This window comes from Myotis davidii, unplaced genomic scaffold (genome assembly GCF_000327345.1).
Source record: "Myotis davidii unplaced genomic scaffold, ASM32734v1 scaffold341, whole genome shotgun sequence".
Taxonomy (NCBI): Eukaryota; Metazoa; Chordata; class Mammalia; order Chiroptera; family Vespertilionidae; genus Myotis; species Myotis davidii.
This window is the reverse complement of record NW_006291021.1, coordinates 282,510-293,470: the sequence shown is the minus strand read 5'-3', so window position 1 is coordinate 293,470 and position 10,961 is coordinate 282,510. Positions and strand designations below refer to the sequence as shown.

General features: G+C 50.6%; 1 protein-coding gene across 1 annotated transcript in view; it reads right to left on the bottom strand.

Annotated features, from left to right (window-relative positions):
• Window positions 1–10,376, bottom strand: part of ACER1 (alkaline ceramidase 1) — a 22,626-nt gene extending 12,250 nt beyond the window's left edge. Inside the window, exon 1 of the mRNA XM_006764227.2 lies at window positions 10,216–10,376. Within this exon, the coding sequence (XP_006764290.1) occupies window positions 10,216–10,308 (93 nt within the window). The 5' untranslated portion in view covers window positions 10,309–10,376. The remainder of the gene's footprint in view (window positions 1–10,215) is intronic.
• Window positions 10,377–10,961: the final 585 nt, after the last annotated feature.

The following is a 10,961-nucleotide window of genomic DNA, read 5'->3' as shown; positions in this document are numbered from 1 at the left end:
GGCCACATGCAAATACAAATATTGTATTTGTTCCCGTTTTGTTTTTTTACTTCAAAATAAGATATGTGCAGTGTGCATAGGAATTTGTTCATAGTTTTTTTTAAACTATAGTCCGGCCCTCCAACGGTCTGAGGGACAGTGAACTGGCCCCCTGTTTAAAAAGTTTGAGGACCCCTGCTTTAAACTCTAAAAATAAAATAAATAAAACACATCTGTGATTCCCATAATTAATACCCAAGCTTTTAAACTTGGCTTATAAACTCTCTCCATTACTCATTTATTTGTTCCATCTTCAACTTTATAATCCTGGTGGAAGGAATAACTCAGTTCCTTCAAAAGAGCCGTACTTACTCTTGCCTCTTACCTCCAGGAGTTTGTATGTGCTGTTCCCACTGCCTGCAACACTGCTCTCCACTCACCACCACCCGCTTGACAGGCCAACTTCTACTTCATCTGTTGCCTGGGTATCACTTTCTCCTACGGACTTCCCACCCCCTCAAGGCAGGATTAGGTGGCCTTCCTTTGTGCCCATTGCTATCCCACGTCCTAACACTTGTCCAGCTGCCCTGAAACTGTCTGGCTCTTCTGCTAAACCTGGTTTTGATTACACAGGCTGTGTCTTCTCTATCTCTACTCCCCATTGTAACCTCAGGGACCAGGATATAGTAGGTACTCAATCAGTATTTCTTTTTGACCAGACCTCAAGATAGATTCAGGTGGATCACGCATCATATGCATGAAAACACTTGACAGAGGGTCTTGCATCTAGAAAGTTCTGGATAGAAGGCGCTAGGACTGTTACTTTCTCATCGTTTGACCACACGCCTTTGCAGAGATTGTTTTGAATCCTTGCACACACCCCAAAGTCCAGCATTCTACTTCTTCTTTGGCAATGAGAAAATCAAACCTCAGAGACTTCCCTGAGGTTGCACAGCTCCAGAAGACTCTGAAACTTGATTGGCCCCTGCCTTGCAAGACAAGAGGACGAGGCAGGCGGTAGTGATAAAGAGGGGGCTCCCCTGCTTTAAGAAATAGCAAGGGCCACTGCTATTGTTGTTGCGGGAGATGGTAATAACAAGTTTATTAGTGGTGGAGCTGCTCCACACTCAGAGGCCGGCAGAACAGAGGCAGGAGTTTTAAATGGTGCCCAGTGTGCGGAATGAGGTGGAGCCTCTGACTAATGAGCGACAGCTGGCTCTGGAACCTCTGATAGCATCGGAGATGCCAGGGTCTCCTCCCTGCCCTCTGGGGCTGGGTCCCCATGTTTCCCAACCACTGGCCCCACCCAGACTCGGCAAGGCAGGAGAGGCACCAATCTGGGATTGTGCCCAGGGCCAGCCTCACCCTCAGCTCTGGACACACCTGAGCTGAACTCCCTGGGTCCTAGGCCCAGCAGGTGCTTTCTCATTCATTCATTCATTCATTCATCCATCCATCCATTCATTTGCTCAACAACCAACCATTCCTTCAGTACCTACTATGTGCTCAAGGACCTTAGCAGTATCTGAAAACAAAGGCCCTGCATTCACAATGGGTATCCAGCCAGGGTTTGAAGGCCATTCTGTGCTCCAACTTCCTCTTCTCCCTCTGAGTGCCACGGTGAGGATTAGGCAGCCGAGTGCCACCAGAATTTGGCTGTTTTGTTCACTGCTTTGACATGCCTCCTCCCACCCGCCGTGTCTAGAATAGTGCCTGGCACACCCAGGAGGTGCTCAGTAAATTTCTGTAGATGGTAATTGTGGGAACCCCAATCAGAGTACCCCAGATGGTCAAGGCCAACTTGCCGAAGGAAAATAACACAGCAGTTTGACTGTATGCACTGTGCAGGCGCACCTTTCTATAGCCCCAATGTTGATATCATTCTTTGGCAAGAAGCCTCTCTTGTCTAAGTTCGTATGAAAATGTATTGTTGACCAGCCGGTGCACGGCTGCTTTATAGGGCTACTCTGAAGAACTGTTTTCTCTGGTGGCTCCTGGTTAGCAAGGGCTACTTAGTCTACACCCACCGGCCAAGAGTTTGACACGCTTGGTCTCTCCCATATGCCTATGACTACCCATATCTTCTTCCAATACCCAGCGTACATGGGAGTACAGCCCCTAGCAGAGAAAGAGCTATACTTCGATAATAACGCATGCCAAGATACATGTGAAAATGCCTACATGTGCCTGGCACAGGTGCTGTCACGGTTGTGCACAATGTGTTGCTAGCGTGTTTGCTCTTTTATTACCCACTCCCCAGCAGGTAAATAGATGTGGCCGGTTACCTTACGCATGGAAGAAGGAAAAGAGAGGTCAAGGGAGGGAGGAAAAGAAGGAAGAGAGGAAGAAAGAAGTGGGAGAATAAGGGAGGGAGAAGGAGAGGAAGGGAAGGAAGAGAAGGAGGAAGGGAGAGCTTGACTTGAATTGACTCCCTGCCTCAGCATCTCATTTACCCCAACCACCCTGGGCTGAGCCCGCAGCCCCTACGACCACCCTGTCCTCCCCCATCCCCACTAACAGCGTCTCTGCAAGTCACTGTTTCCCTGGAGGAGCCCATGATTCCTTCTTATCACCTCCATTGTCTGTGCCGCACACACACTGGACTGTGACTTCTGTGGGGATGAGAAACACGTTTTATCCTCAGCTGTGTCCCCAACACCTTGCACGCTTGGGCACCCAATAGACACTCAAGAAAAGTTTTTGAATCAATCAAATCAATGAACGTGGCCAAGACTGCCCACTTGTCCTAACCTGCCACAGCCAGACTCCCGCCACCCCCACCTGGCACTGTCACCTGTCCAGAACCCTGTCTGCATCCATTTAACAGGTGCGCACAAATGTTGGTGCTGGGTGGGGCCAGAGCAATAGCACCAGCCGAGCCACAATCCCTCCCAGCCTGGGACTTACTCGCAGGAATTCAGATGCACACAATTAATTGTTAATGACTCAGTAACTGGGTGGCCTGGAAGAGCTGTGGTTAAGTGAGAGACTCTGGGACCAGGTGACCTGGGTTTCACAATGGGACTTCTAACATTTGCAACTTTCGTGCATTGGCAATTAATGCTGTGCAACCCTGGGAAGGAAACATAACCTCTCTGAGCCTTTATTTACCCATCTGCCAAATGGGAGAATAAGAGTACCTGCTTCACGGAATTATGATGATTAAATAAAATTAATAAACATCAGCGCTGGCTGGGTGGCTCAATTGGTTGGAGTATTGTCACATACACCAAAAAAGGTTGTGTGTTCGATTCCTGCTTGGGGTACATAGAGGAGGCAACTGACCTATGTTTCTCTTTCACATCAATGTTTCTCTCCTTCTCTCTCTCTAAAAATCAATAAAAACATATCCTCGGGTGAGGATTTAAAAAGAAAAATTAAGCCATAGCAAGTTTGCTCAGTAGATAGAGCATTGGCCTGTGGACTTAAGGGTCCCAGGTTTGATTCCAGTCAAAGGCACATGCCCGGATTGTGTGCTAGATCACCAGTAGGGGGCGTGCAGGAGGCATCCGATCAATGATTCTCTCTCATCATTGATGTTTCTATTTCTCTTGCCCTCTCCTTTCCTCTCTGAAATCAATAAAAACATATTTTAAAAAAATTAAGAAGCCGAAACCGATTTGGCTCAGTGGATAGAGCGTCGGCCTGCGGACTGAAGGGTCCCAGGTTCGATTCCGGTCAAGGGCATGTACCTGGGACGTGGGCACATCCCCAGTAGGAGATGTGCAGGAGGCAGCTGATCGATGTTTCTCTCTCATCGATGTTTCTAACTCTCTATCTCTCTCCCTTCCTCTCTGTGAAAAATCAATAAAATATATTTTTTAAAAAATTAAGAAACATACGATATAATTAACACATCAATACTTTTGCATCTCTGCATTATGTTTACCTGAAACAATAATAGCTTTGATTTATTTAGTAATTAGGATGCACCAGAGACTGTGAGGTTTTTTTAATCTCTGTTTTTAAATGGAGCTATTATTCACAAACTATCAAATTCATTCTTTTAAAGTGTAAAGCCAGTGGGTCTTAGTCTATTCACAAGATTGTTATTATCACTATCTAATTTCAGAACACTGCATCACCTCCCAAAAGAATACCCATCCCCATTAGCAGTCACGCCCATCCTCCTCCCCCAGCCCCTGACACCCACTGACCCACTTCCTGTCTCTGGATGTGCCTGTTCTGGACATGTCACACGAATGGAATCACGCACTGTGTGGCCTTTGTGTCTGGCTTCTCTCACTGAGCATCGTGTATTCAAGGCCCAACACATTGCAGTGAGTGTCAGCGCGTCCCTCCTTTCCATGGCTGAGTCATACATAGTCTGTGGCATGGACAGACCACATTGCGTTTACCCAAGTTGAGCTGAAGGACATCTGGGTTGTCTAGTGCCTGCTTCACCCTCTCCATGGTTGCATGAGTTAAGTACGGTCGGCACCCCACCGTGGTCTCTTCTTTGAAGATGTGCCCGGTGAACATTTGCTGAGTAAATGAATGACTGCGTTTTCCCTCCCTAGCACACACCACCATTCTGAACCCTTAACTTCTGTTTATTGTCTGTCTCCTCCTTCCCCCAGCTGCAGCCCCAGGAGGGCAGGCAGCATTGCCTGCTTTGATCACCGCTGTGTCCCCAGAGCCCGAAACAGTGCCTGGCTCAATTACTGTTGAATGATAAGCAATATCAGGGGGTGTTGTCCCCTTGAATCAGATCCCTCCCTGCAGGAGACCAGCAGGGTGGGGATCACAAATGCCTGTTTTTCGGAAGGACAAAAGAGGTCCAGAGGGAACTATCAAGTCTGGGCCCTGGATGTGTCATGAGCATGAATACCAGTTTCGTGTGTGTAATTATTCAATTAATGGCGTCTGTCCTCTCTGAGGGCAGGGACCATGCCCTTGTGGGTTTAAGCAGGGCCTGGCAGACCGGAGGTGCCCGAAATTGATTGCTTTTGTTGTGAATGTTAATGAGGAAAAAGGCAGAGAAGGGGGGGGGGTGGTTTAGAGCTCATGGGACCTCCTAGTCACAGCCAGCGGCTCAGAGAGGGCAAGTGTCCTGCCTGAGTCACACAGCATTCAGGGAAGACAGGGACTGGAATCACCACACGGCAGAGGCCAGCGGCAGGGGAGAGGAGGTGGGACAGCTGTTGGGGGTGCAGGCACTGCAGTCTACACCCCCCTACACTCCCTTCCTGCTCTGATCCCCCCTCTCTTTGAGACCCGCTCCCACAGTCCTACTCACTCCCAGCTCCCTGCCTTTGCCTGTGCAGGTCCCCACCAGCCACGCCACCCCTTGGTTTTATATCCAAGCATCTGAGAGGGAGTTTTCTGGAGATCCCCTCAGAAAGGAGAGGATGAGATTCAGAGTTTTCTTAGGAGCTTTGGCAGGATCCTAAGGAAAACTGCAGCACAGCCACCTCTGGGAGCCGGGAGGCCTTGAAACTTTCTTCCCACTTTACTTGAAACTCTCCTAAGATGTCAGCAGCCCAGAAGGAGGCCACATCTGGAGGCCGCCAAACCCAAACAAGCAGGTGCAAACTGGAGCAGCCTACACCTTGACTTCTGCCCCAGCCCCTCCTACACTCCTGACCCGTTCCTGTTACATATACTTTATGGCTCTCCTGGCTGTCTGTGAAATCGACCAGGTGCCCTGCCGCCCCCACATCATTGCCTCTCCCATGCCCACAAGCCACCCATGGCTGCCCAGTGTCCTCACAACAGAACACACACTCCTCTGCCAGGCCTTCTTGAGTTAGCCCTGGAAACTTCACCAGCCCTTTCTCTCATCCTTCGTCCCTCCTCCTCCCCTCCCCCACAGGCAGCCTGGGCTCTGGTTCAAGCCACCACTGTTCTCTCACCTCAAGACCTTTTCAGATGCTATTCCCTTTGCTCCATATGCCTTGAGAGCATTTACTCAGTCTTTTTTTTTTAAATATACTTTTATTGATTTCAGAGAGGAAGGAAGAGGGAAAGAAATATAGAAACATCAATGATGAGAGAGAATCATTGATGGTCTGCCTCCTGCACGCCCTCCACTGAGGATTGAGCCTGCAACCCAGGCATGTGCCCTGACTGGGAATCGAACCATGGCCCTCCTGGTTCATAGGTTGATGCTCCATCACTGAACCACACCAGCCGGGTTCATTCTTTAAGCATTGAGGTTCCCTCCCCATTCAGCAAGTGGAGGCCTCATACCCATCCTCTTGGCTCCCCACCAACTCGATTCTGGCTCCTGTGTCTCCCTTTGCCACAAACTAACCATGGGGCTGGGGGCTCATTTCTAATTCTGGATCCCCCGCCACATCCTGGGACACTGAGCCTCTCTAGGACCCCAGGGTCACCCAGCACAGGTTGGTTTAGAGCTGTTTTTGTTGTTGTTAATCCTCATCCGAGAATATTTTTCCATTGATTTTTTTTTTAATAGAGTGGAGGGGAAGGAAGGAAGGGAGGAGGGAGGGAGGGAGGGAGGGAGAGAGAGATGAAGAGAAACACTGATGTGAGAGAAACACATTAATTGGTTGCCTCCTGCGCGCACCCCCAATGGGCTGGGGATTGAACCTGCAACCAGTATATGCCCTTGACCAGGAATCAAATCCACAACACTCTGGTGCTTGGGCCAAGGCTCTAACCACTGTGAACACACCAGCTAGGGTGGTTTACAGCATTTTTGTTGAATGAATGAGTGACTCCATCAGTGAATACAAATACATTTCAAACATTCCAAGCCAGTATTCAAAACAGTCATCTTCATCTCTGCCCATATTCTAGCCACAGAAACATGCTTTTCCCTTTCCCAAACTGGCCAGCCCCTCTTTTACTTCCAGGACTAGTCCACTCATTTCCTTTCTTCTGTTCTCTACCCAACTTGGCAAGCTCCTATTCATCTTTCAAAACCCAACTCTTCGGTGCCCTCCTCGCTGAAGCCTCCCAGCAAGCACCTGGACTGAGTCCTCTGGTGCTTCCTTCTTCTACATCCTGGTCCTGGGGGCTGGGCTCAAAGCTCCTTGTAAGCAGAGCAGCAAGAAAGCACAAGATTCTTCAGGGATCACTGTTTTCCAACTATGCGTTCTGACTCGTGAGTGGAACATGGTGAAGTCCATGTGACCACATTTTTGAAAATTTCTGCTGCATATTTTGTCTTTAATTTACATACCTAGCTCAAAAACATGCTTTCAAACAGTTGCGCAGTATTTCGGCAGAATGTACTCAGCCCTACACTGAATATTATGGCTCCCTTTTTATTTATCCATTTACTCATTGCAATTACAATGACTCAGCGATGACTTTGTACATAAATCTCACCACCAAGTTGTCTCTTTGGTTAAAGTTCCTAGAGGTACGATGTCGGCATCAAGGGGGTGGGGGCTGTTTGTAAATTCATGTCCCAACGCAGTTAGTTGTTAGTTTCCCACAGGAAGCTGCAAAAGATGAGTGTGCCACGCTCACTGTGACATGAACTCATTTTTTTTGAGAGGCCAAAGCCGAAAAGTATCTTGTTCGCTATTTGACTGGGGTTTTTTGTTTGTTTGTTTTTTATGTAACTACTAGAGGCCAGCGTACAAAATTGCACAAGACCCAGACCCCCTGCACTGTGGGACCCAGACCCCACCCCTCCCATGCCGCGGGACCCAGGTTCTGCCGCACTGGTGGGACCCCAGGCTCTACCATGCCACTGCGGGCAGGACCCCAGACTCCACTGCGCCGCCGCGGGTGGGATCCATCAATGCACCTCCTGGTGACTGGTTGTTTGGTCGTTCCAGCATTCCGGCCACTGGTTTTATATATATACAGATATCAGAGGTTGGAGAACTACAGCCCCTGTGCAAAGTTCAGCCCACTGTCTTGTCTTGTGTGGTCGATGAGCTAATAATAATACTGACATTTTTAAAGGTCAAAAAATTAAAAGAATTATATGAAATTCACATTTGGGCATCCACAAATAAACTTTCATTGGCACGCAGCCACACTCACTGGTTGACCTCTGGCCTGGAGCTGCTTCCCAGCCACAGTGGTTGAGTCGCGTCATTTCTACGGAGATCACGTGGCCCCCACAGCCACAATTATCAACAAGCCAGCTTTACAACAGAAGTTTGCTCACCCCTGAACTATATGATTTATTAGCTATAGTGACGGGTTTGAGAATCTCGGGTTTGGGGAAACCCTTTAGAATAGAACTCAGTTCCTCCTGCCCTACCCTTTCTGCCAGAGCCTTTATTTTTTTTAATCCTTACTCAAGGATATTTTTCCGTTGATTTTTTAGAGAGAGTGGAAGAGAGGGAGAAACAGAAAAATATTGATGTGAGCGAAAAATATTGACTGGTTGCCTCTTGCATGAGCCCCGACCAGGGCCTGGGCTGGGGAGGAGCCTGCCACTGAGGTATGTGCCCTTGACTGGAATCAAACCCAGGACCCTTCGGTCCACAGGTTTGTGCTCTAACCACTGAGCCAAACCAGATAGGGCCAGAGGCTGGCTGAGAGAAGTAAAAAACCCAAGTGTGCTCCCACCAGGGAAAGGTGAGCACTGCTTTGTGAAACATCTGTTTCTGTTTGATAAGAATCTGGAAATGCCAGTCCCGGGTGATATTGGTGTAGAAATCTCCTCGGAATGCGTTTGAGACCTGCAGCCTCGGCGAGTACCCATGGGTTGCTTAATGCTCTGCATTTAGAGACGGGCTATAGGAGGATGCTGTGAGGAGACGTTTGCACGAGAGCACGGCTAGACCCAGGCGCAGCCCACACCCAGCCAGCCCTCTCCGGTGCCTTCTGTGGGGTGGGCTCCCCCGGGAACAGTCTGGGCTGCAGGGACTGCCAGGGAACGCAGAGAGGAGGGTTCCAGAAGCCCAAACCCTCCTCCTGTCTGCAGGGATCAGCGCGGTCAGCCCCTCCCATTTTCCAGGTGAGGGTACTGAGCGCCAGAAAGGGCAGAGTCTGTGACCAGGAGGAACAAGAACCCAGAAGACCCTGGAACTCAAACTCCCGAGAAGCAACGAGGTCAGAGCTAACAGAGTCAGAGCAACGTGACCACCCTGGGGCTGAGCGCCCCTCCCCCACCTGCCCAGAAACTCTCCTAGTCCCGCCAAGCTCTGATCTGGCTCTCAGAGCCGGGGTGGCCCTGGGTGTATCCTCAACCTCCCCGAAGGCCCGTTTCCTCGCCTGGAGAATGGGATTAACTCCCTATACCAGCGATGGCAAACCTTTTGAGCTCGGCGTGTCAGCATTTTGAAAAACCCTAACTGAACTCTGGTGCCGTGTCACATATAGAAATGTTTTGATATTTGCAACCATAGTAAAACAAAGACTTATATTTTTGATATTTATTTTATATATTTAAATGCCATTTAACAAAGAAAAATCAACCAAAAAATGAGTTCGCGTGTCACCTCTGACACGCGTGTCATAGGTTTGCCATCACCGCCCTATACGATACATGGTGCCGAACTCCCAGGTCACTGTGGAGATTAAATGAGTCTGCCTGTCCGATGTTTAATACGATGCCTGGCACCCGGGAAGACTTGACAAAGACCATTGCCTTGCTCACCATTCACTGACCACCTACTATGTGTTACCCACCATCCCAGGAGCTCCAGGAAGGCAAGCACCCTGCCTCGTTCACTGTGTCGTCCGCAGCTCTCCACACAAGGACAGCACAGACGCACGTCTCCTTGGCTGCTCACATCTTTCAGGCTTTGGTCAAATGCCATTACCATCCGTATGTGGGGGCCCTTCCGGTGTGGGGCTGCCCGCAACTGAGGGGTCTCCTGGGACACGGGGCTCCAATGCTGAAGCCAGGACAGTCCCCAGCACACTAGGATGAGTTGGTCACCCTGGGCTGGGGATGCAGCTGAGAATAAAGCAGCCATAGTCACCTCCTGCAGGCAGCCCTCCTTGACCCTCCCGTCCCTGCTGGTTTTAGGGGCCACCTCTGGGCACCCACCCCTGGAAGCTGCCCGTGTGTCCCCCATGACAGCACCATCACCCCGGGCTGTGAATGCCTGGAGTCCCTCTTTTCTGCTGCCTTCCCAAAGCCTACCACAGAGCCCGACGCCAAATAAAGGCAAGTCATGAATGACAGCCAGTGCTCCCCGCCCGGCACAGGAGCAAACCGAGGCCCAGAGAGGCGAACCGCTCAGACAGGATTCCCCAGCGAGGACGTGGAGGCGCCAGGCTTTGAACCCCGGTCTGGTGAGACTCTGCCCCGCTCAACACCACCCCCAGTGCTGCTGCCCAGCTGGCCCTCACCGTGTTGTAGAACTCGGCCACCAGCTCCGAATGCTGGAAGTTGCTCTCACACCAATCCACCTCGGAGCTCTGGTAGGCGAAGATGCTGGGCATGGTGACGCAGCGCCCGCTGCACGCCGGCTGTGTCTGGCAGAGAGGAGCCTGCGAGCCTAGTAGGGCTGGGCTCAGGTGAGGCGGGGAGAGGACAGCCTGGTGCTCCGCAGCACGCTGGGAGGAAAAACCTGCTGAGCCGCTCCCCAGTTGCACCAGGGCCGCCTGGCAGTGCGGTGGCGGCTGCCCTGGGCATAAGCAGAGGGGCTGGCACGGTCTAGGCAGGGAGGGAGTGGGTGGGATGGCAGGCCCCTCCTCGCTCACTAGGAATGAGAGTGGGGACTGTGTTTTTACCCAACTGTAATTTAAAATCATCATCATCATAATGCGCCCACTGAGATGAGTGCCTTTGCTAACCCCACTGTACAGAGAGGCAAACTGAGGCAGAGAGAGCAAAGTCACTTGTCGAGGGCACGCGAGATGTGAAAACAGGCTGGCTGAGTCCAGAGCCCAGGCTCTTCACCATCAGGTTTTACTACCTCACGCCATCAAAGCTCCTCGCTGCTGTTTCCCGCACCAGAGGCAAACAGCTGCACGCCCAGCCAGTACGCTCAGCCCCGCTCCCTGGCCGTGTGTGGCCTTGCCCAACCATTTCTCCTTTGGGAGCCTCAGTTTCCCTGTCTGTGCCATCAGAAGTTGGGCTGGATTTTTTATAT